Source organism: Centruroides vittatus, unplaced genomic scaffold (assembly GCF_030686945.1).
Source record: "Centruroides vittatus isolate TY-2023 unplaced genomic scaffold, ASM3068694v2 contig_439, whole genome shotgun sequence".
NCBI lineage: Eukaryota > Metazoa > Arthropoda > Arachnida > Scorpiones > Buthidae > Centruroides > Centruroides vittatus.
This window is the reverse complement of record NW_027122239.1, coordinates 1267459-1287496: the sequence shown is the minus strand read 5'-3', so window position 1 is coordinate 1287496 and position 20038 is coordinate 1267459. Positions and strand designations below refer to the sequence as shown.

General features: G+C 30.4%; 1 protein-coding gene across 5 annotated transcripts in view; it reads right to left on the bottom strand.

Annotated features, from left to right (window-relative positions):
* The window catches only part of LOC136977011 (serine/threonine-protein phosphatase 4 regulatory subunit 1-like), a 425271-nt gene that overhangs the window by 289137 nt on the left and 116096 nt on the right, over positions 1-20038 (bottom strand). For 4 of the 5 annotated variants that reach the window (XR_010881016.1, XM_067272424.1, XM_067272423.1 and 1 more), the window contains one exon: positions 13055-13161. Coding sequence is in view for 3 of the 5 variants with exons in the window: in XM_067272424.1 (XP_067128525.1) it covers positions 13055-13161 (107 nt within the window). In the remaining 2 variants the exon portion in view is untranslated. Of the gene's footprint in view, positions 1-11556; positions 12994-13054; positions 13162-20038 lie in introns of those variants that run through there. The other variant, XM_067272426.1, reaches the window with a different exon arrangement.

Here is a 20038-nt window from a genome sequence, read left to right as displayed (position 1 = left end):
AAAATGCTTTTTCGATTTTGAATTCGCTCGATCATCATCATCATCATCATCATCATCATCATCATATTTCTATATCGTTTTTCTTAAGATATAGACATAGTGCCTAAATTATATAATTTTATAATGCTATCAAACACTAATGCGAAGCAATTATCAAAATTTACAGACTACTATAGTCCATTTATCTTGCACTATAATATGCGTATCAAAGAGAAAAACACGAATCTGAGGGCAGCGTGTATAAAACACTGGCAGGTCTAGACAATACCAAAAAAAAAAAAAAAAACCTAACACCCACAGCAATACGGGACGCCCAATCAAATGTTTTGTTCCACCCCTCAAACTTTTTCGCCTTCTCTCTTCGTGCTTGAATTTTTTTAAACAATATCAGAATAGGATAAAGTGAAGAGATGATGATATATCGCGTAGAAAAGAAACGACTTACCGTATTATATACAATTGATGAGGGCGAATAAATTCTTTGTAATGTTATTTCGCCAGTTTTGTGGTATTCTTAACTCCACTTGTAAACTAAGACAAGTCAATTTTTATTGGACGGCAGCAATCTGCCAATATGGCCGACTTCCAAAGGATGCTGAGAAATCTTTGCAACTATAGTAAGACTGAAAGAGGTTAAGCTATCGGCGTTCCGAATTTAAAAGATGGGCAACATAACACCGTACTGAATGCAGACAAACAGGAATTTGGAGCATAAGATACTTAAAGATTGCCTTAACTGGATACTTAGCTTAGGTTGATAGTCTAATTAAACCAACTTTTAAGGAAACCGAACTAGCTTCTTGCTTAAATACTTATTTATTGCGTCTTAAATTTAGAGCGGCTACCTTTATTTTAATCTGTTACTTTCATAGTTTTCTAGTATTACACCGCTCTTATCGTCTCTTTTAGATCGATTTCAAAGTTGTATACAAGCAACCTAATTGTTATTTATAATCGGATGTATACAGTAAAGTATAATATTAATACAGGCCTAATTTTGGAATAGGTTTAAATTCAGTTCGGATCAATAAGATCTTGCATTATATAAGATGAAATACCGAATCGAAATATACGTATAGAGGAAGAAGAATAGTCAAAGTCATTCCAAAAACCACATATTCTTCCATTTTAACTTGACTAGTAAATATATTGAAATTCTGTCATCTTTTCTCATACCAAAATTGTGAAGTATCAACCAATAAAAGTGAAGAGCATATACTTATACATAACTTACACATGCTTGTCAATTATTAAAATAACATATATTTCTTATCATTTATTAAAAATAACTCTGGTAAATAGCAAGAGAATCCACAAAAAAGTACTTCCAAAATTATTTTTTAAAGTAATAAAGAATAAATTATCTGTTTTGGTATTTAGTTTATTATAGGTTTCAAGTTGTTAATACTGCACAGTAAACAATTATTTAAAGTAGTACTTGCTAATAGGATATTATTAAATCAACTAAAAGAATTTATTTGGGTTAGAAAAATTAAATATTTAAAACTAGTAAAAAAACAGAGTAATTCAGGTTAAACAACATACAAATACCAATTTAAAATAGTAAATTGAAAAACCATGCTCATATTTTTCAATTTACTTAGGACACTTTGAATCTCTTATTTTAAAAATTATTACAAAAATTAATAGTAATAACTGTAATAAAATTGTCAACCTACGTTTTAAATTTTGATGATATTTAATAAAATTAGAAATGAAAACATATATTTCTATAACGTGTTGTATATAACGTCAAAACTTCCTGAATAATTTATGTTTATTTTACAGAAGGACACAAGGGAATAAAATATTTCAAATTCAATCAATCAGAAATATTTATATTCAATTTATTATTGTATACCATTCTGATACATAAAATTAATAATTTATTAATGTTTTAAAACTCTTCTTATCAGTCTCTAATTATATATACTTTAAATATATACAGTATATGTATGTTGGTAAAGAGGAAAAGGAACATTGATAATATTTTAAGGAAGGAAGGAAAGTATTTATGTTTTCTGAGTGAAACTGATGTGATCCTTTTGTCTTTAGGTAAATAAGATAACATGCATATTTTTAAACCAATTTTGATGTTAAAATACTTTAGTTAAGCCAATGGTTCTGCTGCTGCTGCTGTCAGACCTTTGCAGCATGAAGTTAACAATATATTATCCAGATAAGACACACTAGTCTAGTTTTATTTACTTTGACATAGGCTGATATCTTGATTTTGTGAACAAACTTGTTTCAAGATTATATTCCACATAAATACATTCTTGGAAAGAATGAGTAAAGATGATTTTTTTTTAACCATGTAATACCATGAAATTTCAATTTTAGGTATTTTCATAAAACATTAAAGAAAAAATTCCAAAGTTATCTCTAGACTTTAAATAAATGTGTTTATTTTATATGTACATTATGATAGTGGTTGTTATATTTACTATAAATTAATATCAGAGTCAATCCTCTAATTTTTTTCTTTGCCATTAAAAATTATAATCCACATTCATATAGCTTCAAACATTATTGTAATTATTTGAATATATTAGTACAACATTAATGATTGGTTGCTGTAAGCTTAATATCAAATTTTTATAAATATAATAAATTTTATATATACATAAATGCTCAAAAATAATTTTATTACATTGAATATAAATTGTGTTTCATTCGTCTTTAATTTTTAATTGATTGCTTAATGTACTCACAAAATGTAATCAGCCTCACATCAAGTAGTCTTATTCTTTACCTGGTTAACATTTCCAGAATTGAAAATTTAATTTTCAAAACCTTTTCTTTGTGGAATTTATTTTTAAATGAACAAAAAGTTTTTGTTCATTTGAAAATAAGTTTTGTGCATATATACAAAGAAGTCTCTGTTAAGGTTGATTATATTTTTTATTGGAGATGGTAAAATAATTTAAAGGATTATTGAATAAAATAACAGACTACATAATTTCAATAGCACAACTGCACTAATATATATATATATATATATTTAATATAACTATTTCTTCATTACAAGTGATAGCTGTTGTATTATTTTTTTCCATGAAAACTTCCAAATTTCCTATTTACAGGCAACTTTTCTTTCAAACTAATAATAAAAATTTTTCTTACATATACTGTAATACCAAATTAGGTTATTTTGTAATTTTCTTTATATAAGTTTTCCAAAAAATATAATTTAAGTTTTAAAACTGAGTATGGAATTCTTAAATGTAACTCATTCTTACGTGAAAAGATCCGATTCTATAAATTACTAATTGGAATTAAAATATCAGTTTTTTAAAAAACAGTTCTGGATTTAAATCAATATTCATTTTAAAAAATCTATTCCACCACTTGAAATTAATAACATATCATTCATGCATATACCAATACTATACGTATGTATGTATGATATCATACTGAAAAAATTTTATAAATTAAAATTTCAGATTTAACTGTATTCCATATTTTCTTACAAACTCCGAAAATAAAGTCTTTAGAAAGATTACACAATATATACAAAACTTATAATAATCTTCATATGCCTATAGTAAAATTTAAAATATTCATTTGAAAAGTGCTTTTTATAACCTGGTATATAAGAAAGGCCATAAATTTTTGATTACACTCATGAGAGTTTGGTGATAAACTATTACTGGAACTATTTCTTATCTAAGCAAATTCTTTTCCTATTATTGTTGTAGGTTAATCTTTTTTTATCAATAGGTTGAATCCATACATCGAAACAGGAAATCTGATGTAATAGATACCCAGACGACACGTGCAACGAGGACTAATTTACGAACTCTGACCCCTTTCGTTAGAGGAGGCCGTGAAGAAAAGGAAACCGAGAGGTATGAAAAAGATCTCGTGCGTGGCACGTGGAAAACCGGATGTCTTGAATGGCGCGAGCTAAGGCGGTCTAATGTTGCGCGTGCGAAACCGGACGTGTTACACGTGCCATTCGACGGACTATATTTAGCACGGAACTATATCTCCGCGAGTTCTCGCAGTTATAATTAATTTACTAAGAAAATAATCTTGACTTGTTTTCTTCATCAAAACAAATTCTCGAATCAAGATTATGCTAACTCTTGCGAAAACTCCGGGATCGGAAAAAAGTCAGAGATTTCAGTTTCTAACAATACTCACGGTTCGATAGTTAAGATCAAAATATCTAACTTTCCTTCTTTACGAAAACAAATCAAACTCCAAAAACGTCATCAATCATTCTTTCTTCACAAAATTTAGGACAAATATTTCTTTCGCAGAAAGGAAGTGATTTTTCGCTTACAAATACTGTTATCTTTTGCGTATAATCCATAAACAAATGTGTAAAAATGAAACTTACAAGTTGATCAAATAAAGAAAATAATTTTCCTGTTTGAAATATTTCAAACTAAACTAAAGAAAAAAAACCAAACATTTTGATTAATTTTATATTAAAGTATTTCTTTAGAAAAAAAATATATCAGAGAATATTTAAAACACTCTACAAAACTTCGAGACAAATTAATTTATAATTTTCTTTTGTAAAGTTTAAAAACTTTTTTTAACGAAATAAATTTCGATAATTACTCTCAAATGTGTAGAGGAGGCAACTTAAATTTATCCGATAACTTTATAAATACAGATTAATACCTCGGCAACAACAAGATACATGCTATCTTATTCTTGGTATCCCCGTTATCGATCTATACTGATATTTTGATCATTGCTATTTCTAATATCTTTTAAATTTCTATTCAAATATTGGCACACAATTCCTCGTATAAGCATTTTCAGTAGATAAATTGATTTAATTATTTGTCGTATTTTAAGAATAGACTTTTGATTCATAGCTTACTATTTATCTTTCTCCACTGCTTACTAAACGACATTAAAGAAGCAAAGTAAAAATAGAAAATAATTCCTTACATATTTTTTTCCAATCCCTAGATAATTAAACACTTAAAATGAAAACTGGATTATAATGTAGAAACAACAGTTATTCTAGTTAATTATTTAGTTATTAACGAAGGACTAGAATTAACAATGTTTATTTTTTTTCATTAAAAAAAACTTGAAAATTCTATTCCCCCTTCTAAACGAACTAAAAAATAAACTCCTATAGAAATGTTAACATGTTTTGTGATGCTTACTTATGTATAATTTTTAAATGAAGATATACACGATCAATATTATAAATCTTCGCATTCTTCACAGTTAATTGATTAATTTCTCCATTTATAAAAACAAATTAAGAAAAAAGCAATCTAAACTAAGCAAATTAATTATTTCCCTTTACTTTATCTATTTGAGTTAATATGTATAAAATCAATTAAATCGAAATTATATATACGAATTAAATTTAAAACGAATATAAGAATTATTGAAGTTTCGTTAATGTGCCGCTTAATATTTCAGAAAAATCATTTCTGTCTAAACTTTTGGCTAAATTACAATACTCTTCAAAAAAAAAAATTTTTATAAGAAATTACAAATCAAGCTACTGTTAATTTTTTTCGTTTGGAGTTGTATTAAATAAAAAGCATTTTGAAGTCAACACAGAGATTGATATATGCTTTCTATATAAACAATTTGTGGGTGGGTGCGTTAGTTAAATACTATTAACAGATATAAAGCACTAAAAAGAATACATTGAGGAAGATTCTTATTTTATAATATCTACAGTACTTTAATAAGTATTATTTATAAAATGAAATACTCTCAGCAAATAACAAATAGTGCAATGAACTAGACACGAGTTTTAGTTTTTAGCACTAAAACTACATCTATCTAGGCGACTAAACAAAGACACTACATTGAGCTCAGTTTGGTAACTAAATTATCGTTCATTGAGTTAGGTTCGAATTTTTATTTTTGATAGAAATTCGCCAAAGTTGGGATTTTATTCTTAATTTTAATATTACGTATACTTACATATACGTATAGTCAATTTTAAAACTAAATTAATATTATCGTTAAGGCACGAGAACAAATTTTTTGAAATGATACAGTATGTAAGACCTAAATCGAAATTAAAAAGCAAATTTCGACATATCTGCAGACATCATTTTAATCCATAAATAGGTAGGCCTTCAGGCTATAAAACATTTAGTACACGCAAGCTGTATATCATTACATTAAATCTGTAAATAATGTTTTAAGCTATGGAAGAAAAGTTATTGGCTTACAAAAGGAGAGCTAACGTTCATTTTATCGTGTTGACCCCTGTCAGCAAACTAAGAAGCATTCAATCTGATTCATTTTCTCATAAGATCATTCATTTTAAAAAGAATATTCTTCAAGCAGAATTACAATTTAGATTATTTGTCCTCTTGACAGACATATCCACTTGAGTTTTCAGCAAAGAATTTCCTCTCGTAGAAAGTGTTATGCTAGAGGAAGTACTCGTCAGCCCAGGCAAACAATAGGTACTCCAAATAGAGTCGACGTATTAAAAGTATTAGTAGTACTGATCAATACTGTTTATTTTAATTATTACCTTTTCATATTTTATTGCTAGACTTGTTTCTAACTGCGAAAATATTTTTTGGTCAAAATCGACTATTGAATAAATTACAAGAATGCCTACAATATTTGATAATAACTTGAAACGGGCACTCCATAAAATTACAGAAATATTGAAGATTTTAATAGTCACACTATTAAACTTTTGCCTCAAATAAAAGGATCGATTTATGTAAATGGTTATCAAGTGGATCCACGTTTAAAAATACTTTGAGGGTGAATTTCGTCGCTGCAAAGGGAGCTTTTTTTTTAAATTTCGCAAGAAAATTTTTATTTTGTGTGCGTATGAAAGAATTTAAGGATGTTGATTTGAATATATAAATATATCTATTAGTCTCGAAATATGTTATATTTTACTAAGAACTACATACAAACAAACTTAAGAAAATAGTAATAATTAACTTTACTCCCGCAGAAAAGTTCTCTTATACACACCCATATAACAATTCCACAATGGTTTGTCATTATTTACTTTAATTTTAACATAAACAAAATTTCTTTTGTTTGTCAGCTGGTATTTATTTAATTTCTGAAAAAGGGGAAAACAAATTATTTTCTGATCTTTTATATTTTGATTAACAACAACAACTTATAAAAGTTATTTTCAAACTCGCTGAGTTACAGGATCTAAAAATTCATTATTTTTATGAACAGAATAACTACATACGCAACTCAGTAATGTTTTCCAAGTAAACAAGTTGGAAATAACATTACTGTTTGCGAATAAACTCCTATTACTAGCAAATGTTTTGATCCAGATCCATGGAGATCTACGATTGTTACTGCATAAAGGGCTTTAATTACGCCATACTGGGCTGACAAAAGATGATGCGGATTTTTTAAATCGTACAGGGGAAATAAAACATAAAGAGAGAACTTTTGTTAAATTTTCCTCTAATTAATGAACTACTGGCTTAAATTCGATCTTTTTACCTAAATTACTTTTAAAAAGAAAAACAAATTTACAGATTCGTACAGTCTACCAGCGCATACACAAAAACTGAGCACTTTAATCGTCTCAAAAATTACATCCTCTACATGTAAAAAGTACAGTACATAAATTTAGGTGAGCAACCCTGTAAGAACTCGGAAGTTTGACAGAAATTATATTTTTCTAGCTCCTAATATTAACTTCGCTACAAGGGAGGGGAAAGAAAAGGCCTGTTTGTAACAAAACTACGCAGATCCGAGACAATATTTAGACACGCTATGTTGTAGACAGATTTGGGTGCCCTTCAAAATTATAAAAGGGCAAGTAGGTTTTTCTCTCTGAATCCGTAAGAAGCGAGTTAAGATAAACCCAAGCGTACCGACCAATCAATGACGAGAGCTTAAACATAAAAGGAAATTTTGCAATGACAGATTGCATACGACGCAGTTAGGAGAGGGTCGGCGCGAGTGAACTACGCACAAGTCGAAATTCTCCGTTAGAAATAAAAGTAAATAAATAAAATTACCGCAGAAACACGATCATGTGATAACTCCGGTTGACAAGTACTACGCAGTATGCAGATTCCGCTGTATTTTAAGCTAACGTTGATGACTTCAAGGTTTTTGAACGATTACGGCCAAGTAAATCCAAACTGCGAAAATCTGTCTCCTCTATTTTACATAATCAAATTTGTTCTTTGTTTATGAAATTACCGCTTTCTCGACACAACACCATCAAAACAACAACAGCATCGGCACGATCTACGCGATTATTTGAGTTTCTGTCACCGACGCCATTATTAATATTTAATTCTGGATAGATCCTTTTTTATTTAAATTTTCTTATATATTTAATGAAAATTTTTACTAAATCTGAAAATCACTTCATACGGTTCGGGTATATTTTTCCTAGATAATTCGAATATCCTACAAATATTCTCTACAATATGTGGACATATTTGCAACATGAAAGAATATGTAGGAATGAACCTAGATTTTTTGAATTGTTAATACATAAAATTACTAGTCTTATAACCTCTGAATAAAATTTATTAATATCTTAGAAAAATTCTAACAATCACACGGGTATTAACATGAACATCAAACCATTAATTTTCTCTTAAACAGATTTAGACTTCACATCTTTGTGGGTGTAAAATTGTAAATTTTTGCATGAACTATTAAAACCATTTAAAAAATATAAACAAAATACATATTGCAAAAAAACTGGTACGAAATAATAATGATAATTATAAAAATAATAGTCATCATGACCTTAAAAATTGAAGAATTGCATCGAAGGATAATACGCTTAAAATACAAAACCCTCTGCTTATTATAAGAGTAAAGAAGTCTTAAAAATAAACAATTTTCGAGAAACGGAGGTTCTGAAATATTAAATTTTAAAAATATAAAATTCTCATTTGTTAAATCATTAATTTGTTGTATAAATTTTATATAAAACAGTTATATCCAAAGAACCGAAAGAGTAGTTATCACGTAATAGATATATATTTCGTTTAATCTACGATTAATGAAAAATTAATTGCAAGATTCAAATAATCGTAATTTTCCATTAACTATTGGACGTTTTCAATTTTAAAATAGGCTATTTAATTTCTCATTAGATTTAATTGAAATCAATAATGTAAAGTCAACAAAAGATGAATATTTAAATTTAATACTTTACGTTTTTGATTAAATTTATTTATTACACTTGTATAAAATATTTTTTAAATAGGCCTATTTTAAATTATATAATTTTTACTTTTAAATACTATAATATTTTTTTTTTAAATCATCATCATAATGCAATTTTTCCTTCAAATTTTGTAATACTTAACACGAAGACTTTATGACCTGGATATCATTCTTACATACAAATCGTGTGCATTTACGTAACTAAATACACGCATAATTTATAATGTTTCATTTGTAAATCCCATTGTAAATTATATATATATATAGGAATAGGATTTCTTTCAAAAAAGGGCCTTTAAATTCAACTATTAACCATCAGTATATACACAGATCAATACAGTTGAGTAAATGAAATTAATTTTTATAGAAGAGGTAAACCGCAAATTACATTACACTGCAAATAAATTTATAGATTTTGAAAAATTTAATTTACCAATGTGATCATTTTAATTTATTTAACTTCTTCAATAATCAAAGAATTAACATTAATTCTTTTTATTTTAGAATAGCTTTTAATAGTAAAACAATTGTGATTTCCAAAAGTCAACCCCATAATTTCCCCCAATAAGAAACATTAACTTATAAATATCCATTAAGAAAAAATTCTATAACAGAGAGCCTTTGACGTTTCTTATTGGTTAAAATAGTTGAATCTTACAAGATTTAATCAATAATTTACATCAGCATTCTACAGGCAAGAGAGATTTTACACGATTCTGACCCTCCAAGGTAGGTCAAGAAATGATCATCTATTAACACGGGAAATCTGTTTTACCTTTTTACCCCTCTTCTTTTCTTTTTAACCACTTTACGTTACTCTTTTAAAAATATAATTTATAGGTCTAATCCTTCTTAAATGAGATTATAAAATACAGCCCCATTCAGTAAAATTTCTCAAGAAGGGAGCAAAAGAATCCGTTTAAAAACTCGTTTAATTTCTATTAAAAGCGTTTTTAAACAGAATTAGTCTTTGAATTTGTTTTCGCATTTCCCTTAATACTTCATAGGTAAGAATAAAAATTTTTAATACTATTTTAAGTGAAGTGTTCGTTAAAAATATAACTGATTACTTATACTGAAATTTACGTAAAAAAAGGTTATAATAATGTTTTAGAATGATGCATATTCTAAGAAGAAAAGCTTTCACGACGATTAGTTCAAACGAATTAATCATAATGATACAACTTTTGATGTATATATGAATAGAAATAACGCAGTAAAATCTTCCACGGTTTAAAATAGGTTTTATATGCAGAAATGATTCTCAAAATTTCAAATAATTTTGCTAGAATTCTTAAATTAAACTATTTAAACATAGTACAAGTATCACTTTTTCATCTCTAAGGTCACACTTTCCCGATAAATTGTACAGAATTCGACAGATTTTTAAATAATTACACAATCACTTTAATCATTATTAATTTATATATAAACTGATTTAAGACCACTTTAAGTGCCTATAATGTTGGATATAACATATAAAAGGAAACTACAAAGGTAAATATTACTAATAGTTACTATCCGCTGAAAGTGAACACAATACATTGTTTCCTAATAAAAATCGGCAGAGATCGAACGAGCAAAGTCGAAAAGATCAAGAACGGCGTGATCGAAATTTAGAAACTGTATAGAAAAGATACGGGGGCTTATTTATTCACATCTTCAATTTTGTGAGTATCGCAGTGATAAACGCCCGTTTCAGAAACCAACCCACAACGTTTTATTGTACAGTACGGTGATATTGCAGAATCAGTAAAGAAAGAAAGGGGGGAAATAAGACTTTGGACCCCGAGATGTGTTACGCGAATATGAATAACGGCCCGAGGGCAAGCAGTGATGCAAAGACGTCCTGTATTTATTCCTTGACGATTAGTGAACCCTGACGAGTGTCGAAGTGAGCGACCCGTTTGCCAGGGCGCATGCGCAATCTATAGTGCGACAAACCGACGAATTTGAAGCAGTTCGTGACGTAACTCACTTCGGTATGGGGCAACGTTCTTTGTAACCGCCAATGTCTATGGCTTATCGTTGTTCACTGTTAACACCCCGAACCGAAATATGCAGAAGGTGACCGACCAGAAGCTAAATATTTTTAAATATCGAACGCCAGAACGTGTATTAAAAACGCGAAAATAAAACTGGAGAGATAAAAATCAGGCATTCTATTTTTACAGGATCATACGCGTATCGAATTCCCTGGAAACGAAATAAATACGTTCTCCCCTCCAACTTTTGAAAATATGTCGACGATAATAAAATAAATTTGCTCGTTTACAACATTAAAATCGTAGAATTTTTTTCGAAACTTTTGCCTTGTGGGAGCTTCCCTACCGAGTCAGCTCCTTTCCACTCCGATACCGAGAAACATAATGGTCGAAAAAACGTGGAAGGAAAAAAATTCTCTGGATTACTTACTGATACGGGATAATTCCAAAATCTACAATTAACAGGAGCATCCCAAGACGAAATCGAATAGATATACTCCATTAGAGCACAAAAAACACACATATCCAAGGACTGTAGAAAAAAGAAACGGATAGATAAAGCCAACGTTTTGATTTGGTTTCTCCGGTTTTCGGACAGATGTCCCAAGCTCTTTCAGTGAGCCACATATACACACCCCTAAAAAGGCCCCCAGAGTATTACCGCGAGCAGCATCCCTTGAACCAATCAGGGTGGGGAGTATACGGCGTCCCTATCCCACGGCCTTGCTACTTACTGATTGCCCGAAGGGGGACCATATCATCCCCAGCAGATGCTCGAAACTACAGTATTACAGAAATAATTTAATACCAAAGTTACGAGTCGAAAAAAACCTTAAAATCGTCAAAATTCTCTCGATACTTCCGTCAACACCTTGATAAATAGAAGAAGAAAATTTACCGAAAGCAAAATATACAAGTTAAAAAATAAAATCGGAATTCACCCGACATTTGCCGTTCTTAACGTAGATTTATTTTTTGCTCGTTAAATTCTACACAGGCCAGGCTAAAAACTTTGATCCCGTTCGTGAACAGCATCGAAATAATGGAAAGTACCAACGAAGTTTGGAACTTTTTACCATATGCCAGCCAAGTAATTCACTTGACCATCGCACAACGTTAAATTAGGCATGAAATCGTTCCGTTTGAAAAGTTCAAATGAGACTTATTTTAAATCTGCTCCTCGATGGCAAGAGGATAGAAAAAAAATCGGCAACGCGCGAAGTAAATTCCTGAATTTTCGTTATTCGACGGGAAAAAATCGATTCAATATTGTTCTCGAAGTAAATTGACGAGTGTAAGGCTGCTTCAGAGGCGTTGCTTACAACTTCCCTCCCTTCTTTTCAAAAAGGACTTTCTTTACTAGAGTTTCTCTCATGCCGTGCATAGCGGGGCATCCTTAAAACCAAAGGGGGACTAAGGGGAAAAGGAGAACGCAGATGGGAGTTTTTTTGACCTACACAAATCAAATAGTTTAAACCGAACATAATGAAATTCTGCCGGATGTAATTTGTAAATTTATTTAATAAACTCCTACTAATAAGCAAAAGCATAACCATCGACGAAGTTTGGTATGCAGACTACTAATTCGCGTAACGTAACACCGTTGCAAAACTAGTAATGCCTTCTCGGAAAGGAGAGCCTCTCATATTGCATCATGGGCAAAGGACATTACAATCCGCGACATAATGACGCTTCGTTTAGTCAAGTTCATGCAGTGACTGACGTCACTGAAGTGAACGCACTAGTCAATCACCCCAACAATATTTATTGCCGCGTTGATAATTTCTGCGGCCGGAGAAACTTAGCCGCTTTTTAAAAATTTTAACAATTGCCCGCTGTAGTTTATATGTATTTTATACCTTAACAACAGGCAGATTTATCAGATTACTGTCAACAAATACCGCTTCTACGCATTGTACAGGACTTACCGTCATCATCCAGTAGTTTGCACATAACTGATATGACAGCGGATACTTCATTCTGATTATCAACCACGGAGTGAAGAGTACTGAGTATGTTACGAGCAACATTTTGTCTGAAAATAAATAAAAAAAGAAGAGAATTAACAAGAAAAAATCGTACAAAATCAATCCCGTCCTCTATTTTAATTTCATTTTAAGAGGTTTAAATCCTCCGCAAGAGAATGCAATTACTATTTTGTTTAACTTTTTTCTTCAAATACTACATGAATTAGTTTAATTCATACTCTACTTACCGAATAAAATGAATCTAACCATTTTTAATAAATAACTTCATAGAAAAAAAAAATCATCATCTCACGAGAAATTCGTATTTTTATCTCTGTCTAACAATCATTTTAGGCGGTCTTCCCCAAATCTACTTATTAATACAATACAATACAATACAATGGAAATGACAAAAAGAGAACCGAACCGTACGCACAAAGGCACACATACATACACTATATTATATAATAATAAGCTTAAAAACAATGCCCAAACGGTAGTGAATGAATGAATAAGTTTCGATAGGAACTATATTCCTGTCGAAAAATAATTCGATACCGTTAAGCGAATTTCCCAATAATGTGATTAACGTGGTCGCATTTTGAATCAGAAATTCGGCACATCGGTAATGACAAGCAGAACATGCCACATAACAAATACCAGAATTAAAAAAAAATGCCAGATTATAAATATTCAGTCGTCAGTCAGCTAGGAGATTGTCGGTGAGGGATGAATCATTAAAAAGTCGGAGAAAAGGTCATAGACACTTTCGTACAATGCACAATTGGGAAGGAGTAATCTCTCGCATCTTATCGCTTTATGATATCGAGAAAGAGCAGCCAATGGTAGCGGCCTTACAGTAATAATAATCTCGGGAGTTTTAATTTGCTTTGGGTAAATTTTTAATAAAGTCCACGTGTATATAAATCAACACCGTCTTATATATTTTCGTCATTTAATTTTTAAGATTTAAATATAAATCTGGCGCTATTAATAATCTCCTTCATTAACCGAAGCATTTAAAAGAAGAGAGAAATATATAATTTCACAAAAATTTCTTGTCCCGATTCTACGTCTTCATTAACTTGGCTAATATCGATGGATAGAAGAATTCTCAATTTATACTTATAAATATATATGTGTGTGTGTTATTTTTATATTATTAATAGGATAAAGTTCGAGAGGGATATCTCTATAAGCGATAAAACTAATTGCTTATATTATTACAGAGCATTAAAAATAATGCTTGGCATATAACGCGAATAATATCCTATCCCAAAAAAATCAATTAAGTTTTCGTAATCAATTTGATAATTATTCTGCAAGATTAAAATCCGAAAATTAACTAGTGGAATATGAAAAATTTATGCTTCATACTTCACGTTGTTTTACTTCTCTCTTTCTCTTTCGTCTTATTTAATAATCTCCTTAAACTCCTCAAACAATATCATGCTAGCACATTTTCCTTTTCTTGCAAACGGGTCACGTTTTCCTTCACTGTAAACATTATGTAAAATAAGATTATGATAATTAATTCGAGCACTTTTTAAACCGCGTGACTTCATATTGAAATTCTTGAAAACCGAGAATTTATCTCCCTTTTCAAGAAATTGAGACTTTTCAATTTATCTGCTCCATTTGGTTAAGTTAGCGCTGTAAATATATATACATACACACAGGCATTGTCATTCTTTCAAGAGATATTTAGATCTTTCGCCAAGAACTTAAAAATTCTTTGCTTGATCGGAATAGATAATACTATACTTTTTCTCCTTTTCAAAAGACAAAACATGTCTCGAGTATTGCACATGACAACAAGATACCTTTAGATAAAAAGTTAAATGGAATCCTTTCTCAATTGTTCTAAGAAACCTTACGAAAGTTTTTACCATGCAAAGAGAATTTCAATGTATTCTGAAGGTAAGTAATAAATTGCTAACAATAGTTCGCTTATGATCTAACAAAATGCGGAAATAACAACATATCAAACAGGAAGTAATACTTAATAGCAAAAAAAGCAACCTATTGCAATTGTAGAAATAAAAAAAACCATAAATAAAAAATTGCATAAGGATTTTCTATAAATATCGATTTAAAGATCTGCATGTATACTTTTCTATAATGGCGATTACTGACTCTCACGATAGGCATACCTTACATTCTCGGCTAATTAGCTTCGCTGGGGAACTATTTTTATATGACCAGAAGTTTTTTTTTAATTCTATAAACAGACTAGTTATTTTAATGTGGTAAGATAAGACGTGGTCTCTAATAGAAAGCAAGCAATTATGAAAATAAACCAAAAATTATACAGAAATTATACAAATTATGACCGTTAAAGTGATCGTTTAGAGGCACAGCCTTCCAGCCAATCATGAAATGCTGTCCATACGAAAGAGTTGCCACTGTTCTTATAAGGGAGAATGTCTGTAAATGGACCTTTTATCATTTAACATCCACTATAATTAGTGATTTTTATTTTATTTTTTTCTGATCCTCTAAGAAACGTTCGATGAAAACTTTCCTATATTAGTATCTATTTCACGCACGCTAAGTAACTTTCAAAATGCCTTAGCGACCAACAAGAAATCTAAAGCTTAAATGTAGATCTAAATTGATCACAACTATTTTTTTTTCCTTTAATAGTTGAAAGTCTGCAAATAAGAAAAACTATTCACTCAGATCTTAATAAAATATCCGATTCCATTATAAAAAAACAGAAGAAAAAAACAACGTCATCGCAATACTCGCACAGCGTACAGTTGACTATCGATTTTTTGTCGAGTTGCGTTAAACAATTAAAAAGATAACCTGTTAAAAGAGAGAGCTTAACATTACTAGAAATAAGTAAAATAAATAAATAAAACCTAATTGACTTTGTTTTATTAATATTGCCGGAAAAGAAAACGGAGAGTTTCGCCATTTCGAATTGAAATTTTGATCTTAAAATATCTGGCAGTTTCGAAAATCAATTTTTTTTCACACTAAACTGATTTGTTCAGAAGTAAGAAAGGATAACGTCTTCATTTATAGAAGTGAATAAACTCAAGGCGTGACTCGATAGCTCTAATAATTTTGGTAGTTATTTTTAATTGAATAAAAACAAACTTTCTCTAGGACAATTTTTTTACTTAATAAAATTGCAGGGTCGAAAGCTAGGGTCATGCCAGTAACATTACTCATAAGACACAAGTGCATTAGCGGATACGCTTTCTTCTATCGCAACATATGGTTCCCACACCTCTTGCAACACAAGAAATGCCAAGCTGGCAGAAAGAGCAATCCGAGAAAATGCCGGAGTTTCGCCCGGGATTTTCTGACGCTTTTTATTTTTCCTATATTAATCAGTGTATCGTTTTTGGATTAGCTTTTGTTACGAAACTTGCGAATGAAGACATATTGTAGACGGAATCCAGGCAGAGGATAACGAGATCACAATTAAAGTTCTAGCAGCGGGACGACCTAGTCACAAGTGTGTGAAAGGCACGATTTATTGGTTGAACGATTTTCGAAATGAATGAGAAAACGATGAAAACCATTCTGTTGCAGAAACAAAACCCGACAAGTTTAACGAACCCCGATGTAAATTACGCTTTCTCGAGAACGTTCCCAGTTTTTCTAATTACCAGCGAGGAGTGGAACGAGTACAACTTCCCTAACGAAAGTAGGAAGAAGGATAAAATTCCTCCACCAACACCGATTAATGTGAATTAAATTAATTTACACGATTAAACTGTAAGAGAACTTTACTAATTAACACAACTCCACTAGTTTTTTCCCCTTTTTAAAAAATAAAAAAATGCGTTTTGATGTACTAAAACTTACATTTTTTAGTTAGCTTCGGATGATAATTTAAAAAAAAAAAGAAGGAACGATCGGAATTTTTATTGAAAACAAGTTTCGGTGGTAGTACTACTAATAATATCATCACCACGGTAGAAGATTCATACAATATCTATATACACGTATCGTATATAATGAAATGGAAAATCTCTTGAAAGAGATAGGTGGCTATTAAACTCTGACCTTTCTTCCATCCTGAAGTAGAAACCCCTCAAGGATGAAAATGGAAGTGTCCAGAACGGAAGTCATGAGACAGCATGGGAGTGTTTGATGAACTGCAACTGCATTATACTCATCCTGTTTTATCTGCCACTGCCACTTAATATTCCGAAGTGAAGTACTAATTTTTATATCTGGTCAGAGCACGTTACGTCGGTTTGATCCGTAGTTTAATAATATCGATAAAAATCCACCTCAGCCACCGCCATTAATTTCTGGGGTTAGGAAAATATTATCCCGTGTCATCGATAGATGGAGCACCATGTTTCGATCATTACAGTGGCATCGACTCTAGTTCACCAGCAGAAATTCCTCGATATTAACTGAAGAAAAAAAAAGTTTTTAACCCACGATTATCTGAACAAGAGAGCCGATATGGCATATTCCTTCTGAAGTGTTTATTCAAGCTTAATTTATCTGTTATCCTAAGATAGCATATCTAATAATTTCCTTTATTACAAATAAACAGAGATAATGAATTATTCTACTTCCGTTGTATTTTGCCATCGCAAAATTACACATACATTACTAAAAAATTTATTAAATTAACGAGAAAACCGCGAGTTTTTACGGTGTGTTTTAAACACGGAATTACAAAACGAAATCGTGTAAAATGTGCCCTTAAAAAACGAGAGAAAAACAATATACAAAAACAACATTCTCCAAAGAATTTGTTCCGCTAAAACTTTTCACTAATTAAAACTTTTCTTAATTAAAAGGAAACTTAAACTATTACTCTTCAAACTCGATATCGTTCGAATAAAGCGCGGGGGAAAAAAAAATACTAAATTTCTTTAAAAGTGAAATTCAAAAATTCAATTTTTAATATCGATTTTTAATACAGTTTACTCGATTAACAACGATCAAAAACCGCAAATTATAGCGAAAAATATCTAACAAAAATCCTTTCGGGCAATCCAAAAATAATAATAAATCGAAAACTTTTGTCTTTTACCTCGGTTCTAGATACCAACAAACTATTTTGTAATTATATTTCATCCCACAGTGGTTCATTTCCAATGTGATGTTGCATCAAATTAACTCCTGTACTTCATTACTCATACATTATTTAATAAGATCCCTTTAAGTAAATTACTAAATTAAAACTTCAATTTTTAACCAAACAAATATCTCCTATATATTTCTTAAACTTGACATCTTCTGTTTAAATATTTTGACATTAACTTTTCTTCTCGATTCATTCGCATATACAAACAAAGCCGAACGAGGACAAGATATTTATAAATTGAATTTTTACAACTATCAAAACTAAGATCCCAAAAGGTCCTGCCTATATTAATTTAGCGTTAGCAGAAATTTATTTTACAATTCTCAAATCTGTTCCTCGTCTTCGCTTATTCTTTTTTCCTTCTTCCTTCTTCTTCTTAAAACGGTGTTTACGTCTGATATCTGATTTCTAAATGCTTGACACGTAATGATACGATTACTTATATTTAAAGATCAAGTTGGAAGCAGGGGAGGGAAAAAAATAACTCCGCAATTTTACAGGATTACAAGACGGGTATTTTATAACGCATAACGTAACACGCTAACAACATTTACTTCTCTTAAAAATTCTGTAATTAATATTTATGAAAGCGCCTAATTGAAAATTTTTAAAAACTTTTAATTCTAAGTTTTTGCCTTTTTCAGAAAAAGGATCAGGCTTGTATTTTAAAACGTAACAAAAATAATTGGAGTTTTGTTCTTTTTTTTCTTTACATATTATCATTGTGTTGCGTACAAAAATTAAGAAATTAAAATTTCTAGTTTCGAGATGAGAATAAACAAACAGACGGACTTAAAAGTGGAGGGATTTTTTGGGATTAAAATTGGTAGATCCGTACCGTTTATTCATTTTTCGGATCTTTCGACGTTTAATCTAAATTATTTGATTACAAATTTCTAGTTTAAATATCCAATTCTCTCGTAATGACACTCTTCTCTTTCCAAATAACTTGTACAAATTCAATTATCCGCATCTTGATAAATAACTTGGGAGATTTAATTTACAAAAATAAATCTTCCGATACGAAGAAGTTCATAATAAATATTGACACAAATTTCTACTTAAAATAATATCACTTAAAAAGGTATAAGGCCATGTTGATAGCCTGCGGTAAGGCTCAATTATCTATCTATTAATCACGAGGGGAAAAAAAGAAAAAAAAATTATCACCACTTCGGCACAAAACATTTGATCTAATTTTTATAAACTATAAACAGAGAACAAGTTTGTCGCTAATTCGACAAACTTGTTCTCTGGACTTATTTCCGAGATGATTATCTCAATTGGTTCACTGAGAGATAACCATTTATAATAATTTCCAACGCTATACATATTAAACATTCTCGAATTTGAAGTGTCTCTCGCATTTTCAACACTTCTTACCGGGTAATCTAGTTTAAAACATTTAAAAAAAACACTTTCTTCGTTCTTTGTTAGGCAACTTAAATCTAATTTACCTTCGAAGATACACATCGGTAATGCCATTGATGTTTTAAGGGTCTTTTATAGACGGTTCCACGTTCGAACAACTAAAGGCGGGATTAAAAAGCTGCACTTACTATGAAGCCCAGCTGTATGTATGTGGGAGGCCAATTTAAGGTGGAAAAATCAATATCATCATCGACAGGCTTAAATAAATTAATGATGTAGAAGTTCCTGACCTTGTTCCCGAGCTGAGCTAAAAGCACAACCTTTAAAAACCTCCTATACCAATCTCTCTTTGTTTCTTTCGCTCTTTCTCTCCTTGCTCCAGCGAATTTTGTACGTCATTAGGAGCGAAATGGTATTAAAACTTTGATATTTATTTTTCTAAAACTCGGGAGTGCTGTTATCTTACAACATAGTCTATATTGTACTGCTGTCTTTTGTGATTT